This window comes from Sinocyclocheilus anshuiensis, unplaced genomic scaffold, assembly GCF_001515605.1.
Source record: "Sinocyclocheilus anshuiensis isolate Anshui unplaced genomic scaffold, SAMN03320099.WGS_v1.1 scaffold681, whole genome shotgun sequence".
In the NCBI taxonomy this organism is placed as follows: Eukaryota; Metazoa; Chordata; class Actinopteri; order Cypriniformes; family Cyprinidae; genus Sinocyclocheilus; species Sinocyclocheilus anshuiensis.
The window spans coordinates 274605-294361 of record NW_015537978.1 but is presented as its reverse complement, the minus strand read 5'-3'; the positions used below and the strand labels follow the sequence as shown (position 1 = coordinate 294361).

The following is a 19757-nucleotide window of genomic DNA, read 5'->3' as shown; positions in this document are numbered from 1 at the left end:
CATAAATATATCTTAGTGTAGGCTATATCTTTAGAGTTTTATAATTCATTATTTTCTTGTAGATCCACCAGTTCACATTTACAACTGCATGTTTTCTGTGTAAAAATAAGGGTCGTTTTTGGCTTTGGTCTAAAATGCAAATTTATTCTCTGCCAGCAGGTGGCGCTTGTCGTTCGCTACTCAGGGAACCATGGTTACATAAGTAACCTGAGACGTTTTTTGTGATATTAATACTGGTGACAAGAATTAAGATACATTTTGAAATCAAAAATACCTTATTTAAAGCAAAAATAACTATATTGTGATATATATCCTTACCGTGAAATAAAATTACTCATATCGTGATATATGATTTTGGTCATATTGCCCGTTCCTAGCCGTCTCCATTCAGTAATTCACAAGTGTACAATATATCTTCTCTTTAATTGTTTATTTATTCATTCAGGAAGGATTTAAAATCCTCTTTCACCATAAGTGGATGTGTAATTGTCAATAAGCATTATGTCCTTTAGATCACCAATGTGGATTCATTCATGAGTGAAGGTCCACTCCGCTCTGCTGTGTCGTGACTGTGAGGAGAGGACACATGTGCAAGCTTTAACTGTATCTGTCTGATACTTGTATCCAGAGAAACCACGGAACACTGGCTGCCATGGCAACAAGCCGTACAGAACTCATTCACTGCTCTGAGATGCACTCATACGCACACACTACATATTAAATGGATACACTTGAACAAACACATTGAACTATCCTGACACACACACACACACACACACACCTGCAGGGCGAGTGGTTTCCAGCGGGCGTTCTTCAGCAGTGCAGGGGTGCAGCCCAGAGTGTTCTGTGGCCTCTTCTTCAGTGTGAGGATGACTCCACTCGGATCCTCACGGAGACAGTCGACCAAATTCTTCAACTGCCAGCCCACCTGAAAGATAGAGATGATTTAGAAATAAAAACTAAATATAACTAAATAAATAATGTTAAACTACCTTAGTAAAAATATATGCCATCATTTATTTAAAATACATTTATTTCATACTAAGTATACTTCAAATCCATATTTATTGACGTATCATGTAAGACTTACTGATATAACACTATAATTAAATTTTATTTGGAGTATTTCTTTATTGCACAATGCACATTTCTTAATATTATGTGCGTTTTAAAATGTGTTTTACTATCACTCACTATTAATAAGGATTGTGTGATCTCTGTATAATATCAGTCTTTAAATGCAAGATATTTAAAGTGTAGCTGAAGTATACTTGCAATAGTTCCACTTTAACACAATCAAATATACTTTAATTAGACTTCAACACTACTTCCGCATAATTAAAGTGCATTAAGCACAAAATTAGATGTTCCAGTTTAGCAGATTTTAAGTATACCAGTTTAGTATGTCAAAAGTACAATTGCAAGGTAGTTTTATAAGCACATAAATATGTAAATGTATTTGTAGTGTAATTAGCACAAAATAAATGTATTTCAAATACATTTTAGTATATATTTTTTCCACTAGGGTAGTATTTTGCAAAAAAATCATATATATATATGTCTGTATATGTATATAACATTTAAATTTGGAGTACCTAGAAATGGTGGCTGGGGATTAAATTATTGATTGAAGCCCCGCACATGACAGATTAAGAATTTGTTTCCTCATTTCATTAATTCGTTTCAGCATTTTCATTAATTGTGGTCATGTTGTAGTAATTTGTTGAACAAATGGGCACATTTGACTAAAACGAGGGAACCGATTAATTAGTTGTGGAAACAAATTTTAAATTCGTGGACGCAAGTTGACTAAAATGAGGGAATTAATTCTTAATTAATAGAAACAAATTCTTAACTTGCGGCCACAATAAATATATTTTTGTCCACGTGACGTGCGCTGGACTGCAAAAAATATTTATGGCCCTAAAATAGGTCTCATTTTCTTAATGTTTTCTTTAATGAAAAATATAATTTCATATAAAGGAATTTGAAATTTTTAGACATGTTCATGACAGGCTTCATGAGATCCACCTGAAAACCCTTGAGCATCAACTGATAATCAATCATACCTGCGCAAACATTACTGCACATATGCTCTGATGCAAGGTCAAAACAGAAGTCAACCTGACCCACGCAATGATACACACCACAGTTTGGTGATTGACCTGAATGACCTCGTCACCGGCGTGGATCTTCTTACACTGATCTGCAGGAGACTGCAAGAGAGAGATAGAGAGATTAATAACCCCTGCTCATAGGGATGTAACGATTCACTCAACTCGCGATTCGATTCATGATTTTGATTTCACGATTCGATTCACGATTATTATTTTTTTTTACAAAATGAGATTTAAAACAAATTATAAATTAAATGTGTCCTTTTATTATTGCTTGGACAAAATACTGTACATTTCTTTGTGAAATTGAAATATAACACTATAATAATATACTAATATAGCACTTGTAAATTATTGCTCTTTTGTTGGTTTTGATTGCTTCTATTGTCCTCATTTGTTAGTCGCTTTGGATAAAAGCATTTGCTAAATAACAAAATTTAAATATAATGTAAATGTAAATAACAAAACTAAATTGAAATTTTAAAACAAGCCCCAAATCAAATAAATAATTAACACAAATAAAATAAATCTCTTCATATAAACAAACTAAGGCTTTGTCTGTGCTCTTTCCATTTAAAATTAGAGGCAACCACTGCATTTTAATCTTGATCCAAACAAAGATGCTGCATGCATGCATCATGCAACATGAGCAGTTTTTAATCTAAATTACGATTTGTTTAGCATCTCAACCGATTTGAATTGTCACATATTTAAACCGATTTTCAACCGGCTCACGGTTAATCGTTACATCCCTACCTGCTCATTATAGAAATAAACTGGACACCAGGTATTTCTGTGTATAGCATCATACATGCCTAAATGTTGACCTTCCCTACAAAGAACGTTTGAGGGTCTTTTAATCAAAATCTCACTCATCTGGGCTGCATTTCCCAAAAGCATTCTTTCAGCAGCTAAAAAAAGGCATGTAGCTTGAGTCCAACCTAATTGAACACGTGCATAAATGATTTAACAACAGCACTGGAACAATCCACCATTCCAAGCCTCACTCTACCCAGCTCTGAAATCAAGTGCCTGCTCTATGCAGATGACCTGGTTCTGCTGTCCCCACAGAAGAGCTGCAGCACAGCATGTGCTTTATAGAGCAACACTGCCTGAAATGGGCACTGACAATCTGAAGGAAACCAGAGCTGGTTTTCCTACAGATAAGAAGTCCTATCTCACAGCATCACAAATGATGATCTTAAAATTGACATGGGTTTAATCTAGGTGTTGAAGAACTCAGATGGTGCTTTACATGGGGCCCTATTAAATCTGTTTTATTTTTTCCCCAAATTCAGTTTTTTCCATTTTAATTTTTCTGGATTCCGTTTTCTTTCTTTCTTCGTTTTAATTTTTCTAGACTCTGTTTTAATGGTTAAATTAAATTAATCAAAAAGCATGTCTAATTAATTAAAATCATGAAACTTACACAATTTAACATCAATTTATTAAAAGATTAACAAAAATGAAATTTTTAAGGCCCTATGAAGCACGTTTTTTTATTTCCCTTTCAAATTCACTTTTATTTTTACCCAATTCCGTTTTCCATAAATTTTCTGTATTCCATTTGAATGGTTTTATTAAATGTTAATAATCAAAAGCATCCCTAAATAATTGATTTTATTTAAAAAAAAACAACAACAACTTTATTTTATTTATTTATTATTTTATTTCTTTCTCTTTTTTTTTAGAACTGCTGTGTTGTGTGTTTACATATTTCTTAAACCTGTAAGACAAGCCTGAAAAAGGTTGACCGTTTAAATGACCATCCTGGCATTCCCAGGAGAGATTCTCCAAAACTTGTGGGAAGAAGTGAGGCTTACAGCTGTTTATAATTTTAGGGTTTGGATTGGCGGAATTTATATGAGACAGGTAAAGAATAAATCCAGCTCTGAACTCACATTCTCTGTGGTTCCAGTGATCACATGAAGACCGTCATATGTGGACTTGATGTACATGCCCTAAAAAGAGCAAAAGGGGCTGTTGTCAATCATAAAATCAATCAATCATAGTGCATCACAGCTAGATTTATACAGATTTTTCAAACGGTGCTGAAGCGTATCCTTTCTGTCACTAAATGGAACTGCAAAAACAAGGATTGTTTTCAAACAGCTTTCTCATTCTTGCTATTGGTCACACAGACAGACAGTCCCATGTATTCGAAAATATTGTAATTACTAATTCTGAGCACATGAATGACCAAGTCATATTTACAATTGTGAGACTCTGAATTCTAGATGATACAATGTACAAAACAGCTCATAGATAAGTGCAAACTTAATCAATCAACTTACAGTGTTTGCTTTTTTGAAAAATACAAATTGTTAAGTACCAAATATATTTATGCACCACATATTTTCATCATTTTGAATTCAGATGTAGTTATTTGGGTACTTGGGTATTTAGGCTACTTTCATGTTATGTTTCCAACATAAATGCATGACATGCCGTGATAACGAATGCACGACACTTTAAGACAGCATTTTTCTACAAATAGTTGTCTTATAGTTGTCTCTGAATGTATAACTCTGCATGTGCATTCTCATATTTCTGTTGATTATGGAAGGGATATATTGCCATTGTTTACTCACCAGGCCCTCGCTAGGCATAACGTTCGTCAGATGGACAACCTCTAGGTGGGCAGACTGTGACACCAACGAATCGGACGACAATGAAATAATGTGCTCACAGATACCTGATAGAGTCTTGCACTGCAAAGAGAGATAAAGACAGAAAGACAATAAGAGAGAGACAGACAGTGTTGTCAGTCCATGTTTGCGGTTCTACAGTAACTCTCTCAGTCTAATTATAGCTGTTGAACTGGAAAGGAACAGTGCGACATTTCGAACCGTTCACATGAAAGGCATTCAGCGTCATGAAATGTACCCATAATGTATAATGAATCAACGTTATTAAGTCATATGCTATATATAGATTTATTCATGCTATATTCTTTCTTTCATCTTTTTCTCTCTATTTGTCTCCATCCATCTATTCCTCCCTCCCTCTCTTTCTGTTCTACAGGCAGTGATCCTGAAGGGAGAAAAATTCACAATCTGCATTATTCAAGATATCCAACCTTAGGCTAAACACACACATAACAGCTTTTTGCTTCTGAGCAGGCTAGATACATGTGACTCCACAATCACGTTTTACTTGAAATATACTTTTAAAGGCTGTGTGTGCTTCTTCACTATACTTGTCAAAGACTTCACAACTACTGTATAGTAAAAGTATATGATAAAATTAAGTCTTATAACCAGCCTGTAGGGATAGAGGATGTTCCTCACTTGTAAAAAGCTTTTATAAAGTGGCCAAATAATGTCTGCGTTAACGTCTTAAAGGACATTTTCTTTACCTAGAAAGGTGGTTGCACCTTAAAGCAGGATTTAGGCATTTTCACAAATCAAACAATACACAGCTAAAAAAAATCACGCAAATGGTTTAACAAAAATGTGACTTTCCCTTTGGTTTTCCATATGGCTTTCATTTTATTGCATTACTGAGTCAAAGTAATTGCCTGTGGTAATCGAAATTAGATGCTCTCAATACAGTTAATCGGGAGTGAACTTAAGTACTGTGTGTGGCTTAAGAAACACTCACCACATGTAGAATCTTATTCTCAGTTTCATACACTGTGCAATCCTGAGAGGAAAAGAGAAACATGTACATTAAAATAATAATAAATGACTGTGCTGTTTGTGTGTTGAATACCAAAACCCTCACACACACACACACACACACACACACACACACACACCTGCTGTACTATGGTGGTTAGCTCTAGACAGAGCTGAACAATATTGTTCTTCAGCACTGAGTACTCAGAAACACTGACAAATGGAGACCTGCAAACAAAGCAAAACACATACACGAAGAGATGAACACAAACAACTCTCCATACCAATCAACAAGACTTACATTTTTTTTTTTTTTCACATTTTAAACATGACCTGACCCAGGCTGGACTCAAAACCTATGTTTCTGGATAGTTTCCATTATACAAGCAAAAAATGAAATTAGTTTGCTTTCCATCCGTTATTTTGGGCAGCTTATCCAGGCTGTTTGACTCGCTTTTGATTCAGTACCATCAAGTGTGATTTCAGTCCCATTAAATTCTATGATATTATATGACTCTGTTCAGCCCAGGTGAGTTCATGCCCTGTTTAGATCTGTTTAAGTACCTGTCCAGCCAGGCTAGTAGATTTTTAGCTGCTCCGATGAGGTCAACAACTGAAGTCAGGAAGTCGTTGGGAAGGCGTCGCGACACCCGTCCGTCATAATGGCCCCCGCGGCGGCGGCCCGTGATGAAGTTCTGCAGATTCTTAGCAGATGCATTGAGTTTGTGTGACAAAGTCCGCAAATTCTCTGTCTCTAGACCATAGTTCTGCAACGGGAGAAAAAAAAATGGTTGAGGTATTTATACTACCATTCGAAAGTTTGAAGTCTGTAACATTTTTTTGTATTTTATTTAGCAAGCATGCATTAAACTGAGCAAAATTGACAGACTTCTGCGCTGTTACAAAAGATTTATATTTCAAATAAATGCTTTTCAGAACTTTCTGTTGATCAAAGAATGCTGAAAATAAAGAATATATAAACTGACTGAAAGTGATAATAAGAAATGTTTCTTAAACGCACCAAATCAGCATATCAGAATGATTTCTGAAGGATCATGTGACACTGAAGACTGGAGTAATGGCTGATAAAGATTGCCATCACAGAAATAAATTACATTTCTAAATATATTTAAATAGAAAGCTGTTATTTGAAATTGTAACAATATTTCACAATATTACTATTTTTTTTTCTCTATTTTGCCTTGGTGAGCATAAAAAATTCTTAGATAACATTAAAAAAAATCTTACAGACCCCAAACTTTACTGTATGTAGTGTTTGACAAAGACATTTTCAAATGTTCTTTTCACTACAAATTCCAATATCAGTTTTGTCGAAGATGGTCCAAGTTAGTAAACCCGAAGCACAGAAGTCAATCGTATGGCTGATTTTGTCATTGAGACACTGTGTAAGTGTAAGCAGAAGAAAAACCCATCAAGATGCATTCTCACAGCATGTACAGAGGGTCATCGCTACACACTAACAAAGTTACTCAGAAATAAAAGACTGCACACAATCAAGTCTCCATTCATATCTGGCAAAGGCATTACTCAGAATAAATGTCATTTTCTCAGAACTGCTGCTTGGAGACCGTATAACTGCAAAACCCATCATTTCTGTCAATCGAACGGCTGAATAGTTCAATCATTGGACCATTCTGATTCACAACTGACTCTTTCAAAGCTTTTAGTGGCAAGCAGAAGATTTTCTCATGTTTCTTTTGGGTTTGTTTATAGTATTAATCAGCTGGACCCAACAACTCTCATTTATAGACAGGAGGGGTTTTCTGACTCTCGATGTTTTTTTTTTTTTTTTCTCTTCATTCTCTCGTTCTGCTCCAGCTATACGGGCTGCTTGGCAACCGTTGCTTAGAGACGGGGAGGTAAGCCTGCACAGGGAATGATAAAGGCCTCCATTTCCTACAGTCCTACACACACATACACACGTCCATACTGGAAAGGCACACGCATACATACACTGCAACCATAGATGTGCATTTCACACACAAGATGTTTTAACAGCTAAAGGAGATTTTTGCACTTGTAACATCCAACAGAATTGCGAATATGATGAGTCTTTGCACACGGTTTCTTGAACGCTCCCCCTGTATGCCATTGAATAGACCATTAGGAGGGAATGGCTTAAATAAAACATCCCAGGATGTTGGGTAAAAACGTTTATTATTTCAAAATAACCCAGCATGTGTTCTGTCCCATATTTACCCAGCACTGGGCTGCCCAGCATTTTTTAGAGTGTATGCAAATGTAATATATGTAGACCTGTAAATATCCTACAGTGGTGGCCAAAATTATTAGAACACTAGAATTTTCACCAGCTGAAAAATGGTTTTAAGTCAGTTATTTGTATCTTTTGCTGTGGTGTGTCAGTAGGAAATATCAGTTTGCATTTCCAAACATTCATTTTGCCATTAATTGTAATAATCCAGTGAGATTTTTGTCTGACAACAGCTCTTGAACAGTAGGTCGCTTGAAGCATCTTGGAGACGTTGCTATAGTTCTTCTGGATTTAGTCTGTCTCAGTTTGTTCTGTTTCTTCATGTCATTCCAGACAGACTGCATGATGATCAGATCAGATCTCTGTATGGAGCACTGGCTGTTGTCAGACAAAAATCTCACTGGATTATTACAATTAATGGCAAAATGAATGTTTGGAAATGCAAACTGATATTTCTTACTGACACACTACAGCAAAAGATAGAAATAACTGACCATTTTTTAGCTGGTGAAAATACTAGTGTTCTAATCATTTTGGCCACCATTGTATTTCTAAACTAGGTTTCATAAAAATAAAAATAAAAATGAAATATTTAAATATATATTTATATTGCATATTTGCCCTAGTAAAAAAGTAATAAATAAAAAAAATAAAAAAACATTTATTAGGTATAGTTCAAATCTATTTACTGACATATCTCTCGAGAACTAATTTATATAAAAATTATATTACTTTATTTGCAGTTGTCACGAATCCAGTCCGTGGCCTTCCGGCCGATTGCCACCAGAGGTCGCTCTCACACCACACAGACTGCTACACATCACCCTGGACTGCATTTCCCATCATCCATTGCAGGTCATCGCTACACACTAACAAAGTTACTCAGAAATAAAAGACTGCACACAATCAAGTCTCCATTCATATCTGGCAAAGGCATTACTCAGAATAAATGTCATTTTCTCAGAACTGCTGCTTGGAGACCGTATAACTGCAAAACCCATCATTTCTGTCAATCGAACGGCTGAATAGTTCAATCATTGGACCATTCTGATTCACAACTGACTCTTTCAAAGCTTTTAGTGGCAAGCAGAAGATTTTCTCATGTTTCTTTTGGGTTTGTTTATAGTATTAATCAGCTGGACCCAACAACTCTCATTTATAGACAGGAGGGGTTTTCTGACTCTCGTGTTTTTTTTTTTTTTTTGGTACCTGCAGCACTGACTGTTGTTCTCTTATCTAAGAGCCACAGTTGCTGCATAAATTAGAGCCGCAATGCATATTAATATGCAGACACCCATTAATTGTTTGCGTTTATCGCTCTCCTAGTGGTAGCACTTTACGGAGCCAGTTTCCTATCTGAAGTTTTGTCTAGTTCCTAGTTCTAGTCTTAGTTCATAGTTTAGTCTTGTCTTGTGATTGCATGTTACCTGATTATCTGCCTGTCTTGGATTTATCTCGTCTTGTCATTTGGACTATGTTTGCACCTTGCCTGGACTACAGCTCGTGTTATCAGATTACCCCTCTTGTCAAGCCCTCTGGATACTGTTAGCCGTTGATCAACCACGCCTACAGTTGCTGCATAAATTAGAGCCGCAATGCATATTAATATGCAGACACCCATTAAATGTTCCAACCATTATTATAAATAGATCCTTATATAAATAGGTTCAACAGTAAGATCTTTGATGTTGTTCATGGCACCTTCTTAAAAGCTCTCCGAGGCGTCTTTAGAATCGAAATACGTTTTCAGGTAGCTATGTATGTCAGAAAAAAATAGCAGAGACCCAAAGCAAAGCGAAAGATTTTAAAAGAACAAACCCTGGAAGGTCAGCAGAATCCTGTGAGGATTTAGGAATGATCTGGTGACAGGTGACTCTTGTTTTAAAGAAGGTTCAATGCAACATTTATGAGGAGAAAAAGACTTTGAGATGGTGCTTCAGAGGGCAGCCGTTGTGTGTTGCTTTACTTCCACTTTAGTTTTTTTTATTCTGTTCACCTCACGATATCCAATAACATATTCCAGCGAGATTCTATAATGCATTTTTTATTTTCTATTGTGTAGACTGCTGAAAAATTAAGTCGAATTTTCAAGATGAATTTAATTTATGCATTTAATTAACTTTGGATGTGCCTCACATGGTCTGTGTCACTGCGTGGTAATATCAGGGATGCTGAAATATTTCTGTTGGGTCTTGTGAGGTATGCACTTTTTTCAAATATTATTTTCTTTTAAAGCCAAAACCCTCATTTTAGCTAAGTGGTTGACAGACTGGTGACTCTAATGTATAAGATACCATTTTAACGGCACTGATAGCCTTGTGGCCACAGCGCACTGAAATACAGCCACCATCACGCTACGGGCGTCCTGAGTTTGAATCCCGAATCGAGGACCTTTCCCGATCCCATCCCCTATCTCTCTACCACTTCACTTCCGGTCACTTCTGATCTGTCCTGTCATAATAAAAGCAAAAATGCCAAAAATAAATCTTTAAAAAATATACCATTTAAAATTGATATTGTATATTTTTTCAAATGTATCATTTTTGTTATAATATCATTATTAATTTTATATTTCTATATTTAATATATTTACTTTAAATTGAAGTCTGTAGAAACAGGCATTTCAATGTCAAGTGTTTTTATTGTTTACTACTATTAAAAATTAGTAAAAGTTGTTTTCATTAATTTAAATTAAAATAAAAAATATACAAGACAAAAACGTTCAAGTTGTTTAAGTTAACATACTAAAATTACTGACGACTGTTACACATCACCCTGGACTGCATTTCCCATCATCCATTGCACTGATTACACACACACAGCTGCATCCAATGAGACACGCTTTATAAGCCATGGACTTCTTCTCGCCGAGTATTGTTTGCGTTTATCGCTCTCCTAGTGGTAGCACTTTACGGAGCCAGTTTCCTATCTGAAGTTTTGTCTAGTTCCTAGTTCTAGTCTTAGTTCATAGTTTAGTCTTGTCTTGTGATTGCATGTTACCTGATTATCTGCCTGTCTTGGATTTATCTCGTCTTGTCGTTTGGACTACGTTTGCACCTTGCCTGGACTACAGCTCGTGTTATCAGATTACCCCTCTTGTCAAGCCCTCTGGATACTGTTAGCCGTTGATCAACCACGCCTGTTTTTGGATTACTCTTTTGTCTCGCCTGTGCCATACCTGTTTGCCATTGTCAGAACCTTGCCTGTTTTTTGACCATGTTTAAGAATAAAGTATGCCTCTCGTCTCGTCGGCTCCGTTACAGCAGTACTACTTGTGTACAATGCAAATTTCTAAATATTAAGCCTAAAATGGGTTTTACTACTAAATATGTCACTACTGATGAGAATTGTATGATCTTTAAATAATATCAGTCTTTAAATGCAAGATATTTAAAGTGTGCCTGAAGTATACTTGCAATAGTTCCACTTTAGCACAATCAAATATACTATTATTCATTTTATATTTCTATATTTAATATATTTACTTTAAATTGAAGTCTGTAGAAACAGGCATTTCAATGTCAAGTGTTGTTTTTATTGTTTACTACTATTAAAAATTAGTAAAAGTTGTTTTCATTAATTTAAATTAAAATAAAAAATATACAAGACAAAAACGTTCAAGTTGTTTAAGTTAACATACTAAAATTACTGACTAAAATCTAAATATAATAAATTAAATATAAATTAAAATGAACTAAATTAAAAACTAATAAAATGTCAAAATCCCATTTTTTTATTTTTTATTTTTTTTAATTTGTAAAAAATAAAAAAATAAACTTTCATTTTTCTGTTTTTGTAAGCTATTTCAAAAACTTTTGAAAAATTCGCTGTTGTCTATGATCAGATCTCCAATTGTTTTGGACCCCATTTACATTTATTGCTGTCCACTTCTTATTGATTAACCCCAAACGGCTCTTTACTAAAAAACCTCTATTCTTCTTCTGAGATGAATTTGCATGAACATCTGTGAGGATGTTAACTAGTTCGATTTAACTCCTCCTCTCTCTCTCTCACTCTCTCTATGATGCATGAATTCCCCCCGCAGCCAATCAAAACCAAAAACGCATCTTCCCTTCCCTCCACACACTCTCTCCTCTTTTTGTGTACTAGTTGGGAGATCCCCGCTGGGTGCTAATCATTCAGTGTTAAGTGGAGTTTGATTAAAATGTCTGTTGTGTCATTAATACAAAACAAACACATCATTATCACAGCCAGTCTCTTTTACACACACACACACACCAGTGCGCAGTTTGGATTACTCTTTTGTCTCGCCTGTGCCATACCTGTTTGCCATTGTCAGAACCTTGCCTGTTTTTTGACCATGTTTAAGAATAAAGTATGCCTCTCGTCTCGTCGGCTCCGTTACAGCAGTACTACTTGTGTAAAATGCAAATTTCTAAATATTAAGCCTAAAATGGGTTTTACTACTAAATATGTCACTACTGATGAGAATTGTATGATCTTTAAATAATATCAGTCTTTAAATGCAAGATATTTAAAGTGTGCCTGAAGTATACTTGCAATAGTTCCACTTTAGCACAAACAAATATACTTAAATATATCTTTAGTTGCACAATTAAAATGCACAAAATTAATTGTTCCAATTTAGCAGACTTTAAGTATACCATTTTAGTATACTAAAAGTACAATTACAGGGTATTTTTATCTATGTAAATATGTAAATGTATTTTAAGTATATACTTAGCATTAAATCAATGTATTTCAAATACATTTTAGTATATTCATTTTTACTAGGGTTTATATGTTTGATAAAATATTATATAAAATAATATTTAATATAACTAAATCAATCAGATTTCACCAGCCAAAAGTGCACTGGAAAAAAAAATTATAAAGAAGCAGCAAGTAACACATTGAATTAAACAAGAAATTTTGAAGTAGAAAGACTCAAACTGTATTTTCTCGTAAACCAAACCCAGCAGTCGTTTTATTTAAATCTTTGAAAAATCAGTTGTTACAGTGATTTTTAAGTGTTAGATCAGGTAGAAATAGCTCACAGATGTATAAACTGCCCATTTTCACCTTTTTCCAGTGTCATTGTCTATGCATATTAAGCTAGAACTGGAGAGAGTACTTCATCATAGAAAAAATGCTAATTATCATGCATAATTACATTCAGTTCTCTGTGAGTATAGCCTCCTTTAAGAAACACACACACATACACACACACACACACAATCTCTTCAAGTCCACTCTTCTGGTTTACAGCCCACCATCTCACATCTGCGCTAACACATTACTCTACACTGATCTAAGAACAGCTGACAAAGGGAAAATGTATCAGGTCCCTCCCACTGAGAGAGGTGAGTCATCGTGAGGAAACCCCTTCGAAAATGATCAAATGCTCACTCAAACACACATGCTCACAAACATCCAATCATTCCAAGGCCAGCTGCTGCTGTTTCAGCTTCTGATACACCCCACTGTGGACACCGGACATCTTGGGATCATTTTTTAAAATCTGTTCACCACCTGTATTTAAACTTCTTTCATCATCCTACTGAGCGCACATGACATGTCATTAATGTTGACTCTCTAGTCTTTTCTTTCATGATATCACCAAAACGTTCTACAGCCCCACTTAGATTCTCTATTAGACAGTAAAGACAATTATAATGTTACAAAAGTTAATTTCTACTTCAAATAAATGTTATTTTGAATGTTCTATTCATCAAAGAATCCAGAAAATAATATATTACAGTTTTCACACAAATATTAATCAGCACAACCGTTTTCAACTGTGGTGGTGATAAGAAATGTTTCTTGAGCGCCATTATGAGCATATTTGAAGGATTACCTAATACAGAAGACATCATGTAATAATCATGTAACAAAAATTCAGCTTTGCCATTACAGGAATAAATGGTCTTTTAAAATATATTAATCTGTTCTTATAAATTTAGTAATATTTCTCAATAGTACTGTTTTTACTGTATTTTTGATCAAGTAAATGCAGTCTTGGTATAAGAGACTGCTTTCAAAAACAAAAAATCTATACTATTGAACTATACTATTTTACTATAACTATACTATACTATTTTAACTATACTAAACTATTGAACAATAGATTTTGTGTATATGTATATTTTTATAGTTGCATTTCTTTTTGTATGTGGTGACAAATAACAATCTCTGTGAGTGAGTCAGTGAATCATTCGACTGAATCATGCAAATACACTGATTCATTCAGAAAAGAAAAAAGCGACTGTCCTTATGAGTGACTCCCTGAATCATTCACAAAGATTCATTCAGAAACACCAGGTTTATTGCAAAACACTGTGGAGATAATTTGTTTTAGTGCATTCACTATTTATTTTAGGCTGATTTCATCAGGAACAAAAGTTAAATTGCATGTCTTTACAGTCACGCTGCTTAGATGCAGTTTGAATACTGCCCTGTTTATATGGGCACCAAAATGTATGCATGCTGCTTACATGTTCCATGTGCACCATGAAACAGGCCTGTATATAATGTGAGAGCAGAAGGCATTTTTAACATATGTGAAATACTCACCTACTGTTTGCAAATAGACGTCTGTCTGACTTCATGCAAATTACACACACCCAAACCCAGCACATCTAAATTAATCCAGTTTATTGCTGTAGTTTAGTTTGTGTTCAGTAGATTTTGGTATTTGAATTTCCCATGTAAATTACATTTTATGATTTTATTTTTTATTTCTTTCAAAAAAAATTTTTTTACATTTCTTAAACTTAATTTAGCTGCGTCAAACTGAAACTCAGCAGAAAGCACTGTGACAGGTTGAAATCCTAAATCGCCCCAGGCCAGACATTTAAAAACTTAAGAAATTGCTGGTGAGGACTGTATGTCTGGTGGAGAATAATTTTAGATACATTTTATTTTGGTTCATGAAAGGTGATCCACCATTTGAAATGATTTTAAATGAGTGCCCGGAGTGTTCTGTATTAGTGAGAGAACCTGACCTTGAGAGCTTCAGGAAGAGCAGGTAATGAGTGATAAAAACGCTCAGTTCAGATAAGGTTAGGAAGAGCAGAGCACTTTCCCCACCAATGCAGTCAATTTGTTTTGGGTTTATTAAACTGAAGGCATTCATCAAATAAGTTCTTTTGCAGTGCTTGAAACAGCACAGAAGAGAATGTTTAAATGGAGTTCATCTTCTAAACTGGCCTGACCTCTTTGGTTTTGAGTTCACTTTTATTCTCATGTCCCCTTTAGACAGCCAGTCTTGTCTATTTAGAACGTACATTTTTAGAAATCCAGTCTGTATTAAGAACCACTGTGTTCTTGAAAATCCCATGAAAAGGCTTGACGAGTAAAGTGTTATTTCATATTCAGCCTTCCTGTAGCTCATAGTAGAACACAGTGGTAGCAACGCCAAGGTCACGGGTTTGAAAGCAAGAAATGATAAAATGTGTACCTTGTGTACCTTGAATGCAATATGTATAAGTCACTTTGCAAAAGCATCTGCTGAATAGATGTGATCATTTCCTAGTGAAACAGCATGTTCTAATGTGATATTTTAAAGAGTGCATGATTTTTTTTCTTTCAAATACATGAATAAAAAAGGTAATGGCCTCAAAGCTAACATGAACTAAAAGCCATGAATGTCCAGATTTTGATTTTATGGGTTTAATTGTGCCCTACAAGGTTAGCTTGATGAATAGATTTGCCAAATTACAATGAAACTGTGAACCTCAACTACAGGTTCTAAAGCATTATCTCTTGAATAAGAAAAATGCAGTGTTCAAATAGAATACTACACTCTAAAAAATGCTGGGTTAAAAAGGGACAAACCCAGCTATTGGGTTGTTTTGACCCAGCGGTTGGGTTCAAAACATCCCAACCAGTATATGTAATATATATACAGTATATATGTGTGTGTGTGTGTGTGTGTGTGTGTGTGCGTGTGTCACGATACTGCTGTTAGGGAGACGAAGGCACGACGAAGATTATAACAAATACTTTTAATGGTAATCCACAGTGAAGGGCTAGCAGAAAGGCAGACAGACAAGACAGGTGGAGGCTCTGGCGGAGGACGGACACCCGGGAGGAGGACGATGACAACCAAAGTCCAGGGTGGAGCTGACGGAGGGAGGAGCCAGGGAGAAGCCAGGAGGGAGCAGGAGGAGCCAGGTGTGACCCAGGCCACAGCCCTGATGGTGGCCCACGGTGGAGCCGACGGAGGGAGGAGCCAGGAGGGGTGGAGGAAGGGCTGCCGACTCCAGGGGGCCGACCGACGGCGGCGGAGCAGATGGTGGTGGAGCCCGAGGTGGAGACGGAGAGCCGATGAGCCAGGGCCACGGGGAGGGCTAAGGCGGAGGGCCAAGGTGGAGCAAATTGCTCTGGCGACTGAGGCGGAGGAGTGGAGTCCTGAGGCGGTGGATGGTCGACGACAGACCAAGGCGGAGCCGGAGGGACGAGGGAGCCCGGCGGAGCTGGTGGACTTGAGGGCCACAGCGGAGAGGAGGGAGCTAGGAGCCATGGTGGAGTTGCTGGGTCGACGGGCTGAGGCGGAGTGCGGGACTCAGAGGCTGGAGGCAGAGACAAGGGATCCTCCAGCCACGACGCCGATGGAGACTGGCGGACCAGCGGCGATCCCACCTCACAGACGGTGGGCTGAGGGTGAGCAGAGGGGCTGCCAGGACGCAGCGGTGGCTGAGGCAGGGATGACAGGAGGAGACAGGAGAGGGAGAGTGGGTGGGAAATCCAGACAGGTAGAGGGTTCCGGGAAGGTGTGTGCCGCCCACACACACCACATCGCGACTCCCAACACTGGGAGTGCGGCGCACAGGGGTACGACCTCCGGGGTGGTTTCAGGGCAGGCAGAGAGTTCAGGGCAGACAGATAGTTCAGGGCAGACAGAGAGTTCAGACGAAGGCGGGAGAAGAGGGGGCATGTCTGCATATATATCCAAACAAAACAGTCCACTGAGCTCGGCTCACCCTCAGCCATGGTGCAGTGGGCGGAGCTTCCCTCCGCGCTCTCCTCCGTGGCGAGCACTGTAGCCGGCTCTCGCACATGGTCTGACGTCGATTGATGCTCTGGCTCCGAGGCGATGCTCAGCTCTGTCGCTCCACTTGGCGATGGCTTGTCGGTCGCGGCGGGCTCTGGCTCTCCGTCAGCAGTGGGCTCAGGCTCTTGCTCCGCACAGCAGGGGTGATGGTGGGCTGGGCTCTGTGTCTGGCTGTGTTCTGGATCCGGGGCAGACGCTCTCCAGACACCGGATGATTGCCTCCCTCCAGCACAGTCCGGTGGTGTCTGGGAGGTCGACGGGCCAATGGTGATTAGCCCCGATCCAGAACAGTGAGTTCAGTGTCGCGTCGTCGAAAGCTGTTAAAAGGGTGAGCTGGCTGAACTCAACAGCATAGTCCAAAACGGGAAGGTCTTGACAGTATAGGGCGATGAATAGGTTGGCGATATCCATAACTAAAAATAAAACTGACAAAAACGGAAAACAAAACGAGGGGGAGACGCCGCTTACTTATTCTTTGTGGTCCGGTATTCTGTTACGATACTGCTGTTAGGGAGATGAAGATTATAACAACAAATACTTTTAATGGTAATCCACACGAAGAAGAGGATCTAACACACAGGGTAACATCAACAATACCGGACCAAGGAAGACATGACAGACTACATTTTAAATACGGGAGCAAATGAAGATAATTAATGACACACACCTGAACTAAATGACACAATCAAACATGAGGGAAACTAGGTCACACAGAGCACATGAGGGATGAAAACAGAAGAAAAGTCCAATGGGGTGTGACAATATATATATATATATATATATATATATGTGTGTGTGTGTGTGTGTGTGTGTGTGTTTTTTTTATGCAATGTCTTATGTCTTAATTCTTGGCAGTCCGATTAAATACTGAGTTGAGTCATTATTTCTTCTGATATATTTATTACACAGCAAATTAAAGGTAAAGTTGAACACTTTCTATTACAGGATACAGTATTCAGGGCAGTGAGCTCTATTGTATAACGCACATTTTGGCAAATGTATTACAGCTTATCTGGGATTTCCATGCTTACAGAAAATGTGCATGCTATATACTGCAGAAACAGTGAAAGTAGTGTGATAGCAGTTTTTCTGAAGAGGCAAAGTAAAGGGGTAATTCACCACTGACAAGATGGGCTTTTAGCAAAACTAAAAACTTAAATTGGACTAGAGAAAACAGAGCTATGGCATTATCTTTTGCAAGGATACAAAAATGTGGAAGTATGATCTGTAGTTTTCTGTTATCTGGCAAACTTTTGCTGACAAATTAATGGATATCTCTGTGCAGGTAACAAGCCTGTTACAAATCTGTAAAGTTACGCTTTAAACACCTGACCAAGGCCCTGGTGTATTGTTATTTAACCCTAAAATATGAAGAGATAGAAACAAGCTGAATAGGTTTGCAAATGAAGTGCCTAGGTTTCTGGAAAGATTTTATTAGATGAAACAGGTGCACCACTAGGGCTTATGGAGTGTGCACTCAATTTGTTAAAAGAGAACAGTGGAGATAAATGCTCTGATAAGCGACAGTAGAGTAGCAGTAACAATGAACTCTGGGAAGAACCACTGCAGACAGATCATCTCCAAATAATACGTTGACAATGTTTTTTTCTGTTAAACTAAACACTTATCATAACTACAATGAATATTTAATGCAACCTTAAGGAATAACCTCAACAAAAAAATTCACTGAACTGTTGAACCAAATGCAGAGCCACAGTCCTAACTGTCATCTTGGGCTTTAAGATCCTATCATATGTCAACCTGCATGATGATTTCTCAAATGTAAGCTGTAAAGGTCAAAACTGGGCACTCAGCAGAGTTTTATATTACAAGATGTCTGTAATGTTAGAGGAGGCAGATTATCCCTACAGACATCATCAGCACATGCCACATCTCTGCACCAATGCAAGTTTTTTTTATTGGCATTCTACCAAGGGTAAAAAACGAAGAATGAAATATACACATAACAGAAATATGGCAATGGCAGCTAGCCAAAAGCTGGAAATAATAAATACAATTTAGGAGAAAAACAGTACATAATAAACATAAAAAAGCAAACCAGTCACGCTGACAGATATTTGATTGTGCAGAATCTTGAACAAATTTGATGCAAAGTTTGAAAATAGCAAGCATGCATGCTGGCAAACTGACCCTGGACCAGGTGCTCTGAGGTCTGACAAACTCTTTGTCAGCAGTAATTGTGAAAATTATCCATAAGCAGCTACTTTACAGTTGCACCTGAGACACTGAACCGAGTTCCTGAAAATGGACACCGTCCTGCACAACTGGCCATGAAACCTAGTTACCTAAAATGCAGAACTAATCAGTGATCCTGCACTGCTTTTCAACAGCATATTTTACATTTTAGACTATTTTATTTAGTTTGTGAGTTTGAAGTCTGTCAAGAAGTTATCTTTCGTTTGAGATATCCTCACAGGTTTGCACACAAAATCAACAGTGTAGACAGATTCACAAACAAATGACTCTTATGAACCAGTCCTTTTCTATTAATCAAAAACATACAGCCCGATCAGGGTAGTCTGATTCACAAATAATTGCCTCTTAACAGCCGTCTCTTTTCAGTGAACTAAAAACATACAGCCTGACCATGGTAACCCGATTCACAAACAAATGATTCTTTATGAGCTGGTTCTCTTTAGTGAATCATAAACAAACAGCATGATCAGTGTAATCTGATTTACGAACATATGACTCTTATCGGCCACATCTTAAAGGGGTCATATGATGCGATTTAAATTTTTCCTTTCTCT

General features: G+C 37.3%; 1 protein-coding gene across 1 annotated transcript in view; it reads right to left on the bottom strand.

Annotated features, from left to right (window-relative positions):
- The window catches only part of LOC107672834 (connector enhancer of kinase suppressor of ras 2-like), a 41447-nt gene extending 24454 nt beyond the window's left edge, over positions 1 to 16993 (bottom strand). The window contains exons 1-8 of the mRNA XM_016466205.1: positions 16916 to 16993; positions 6302 to 6504; positions 5878 to 5965; positions 5721 to 5762; positions 4709 to 4828; positions 4019 to 4078; positions 2148 to 2216; positions 782 to 928 (exon numbers count right to left, since the gene is read on the bottom strand). Of these exons, the coding sequence (XP_016321691.1) occupies positions 782 to 928; positions 2148 to 2216; positions 4019 to 4078; positions 4709 to 4828; positions 5721 to 5762; positions 5878 to 5965; positions 6302 to 6504; positions 16916 to 16993 (807 nt within the window). The remainder of the gene's footprint in view (positions 1 to 781; positions 929 to 2147; positions 2217 to 4018; positions 4079 to 4708; positions 4829 to 5720; positions 5763 to 5877; positions 5966 to 6301; positions 6505 to 16915) is intronic.
- Positions 16994 to 19757: the final 2764 nt, after the last annotated feature.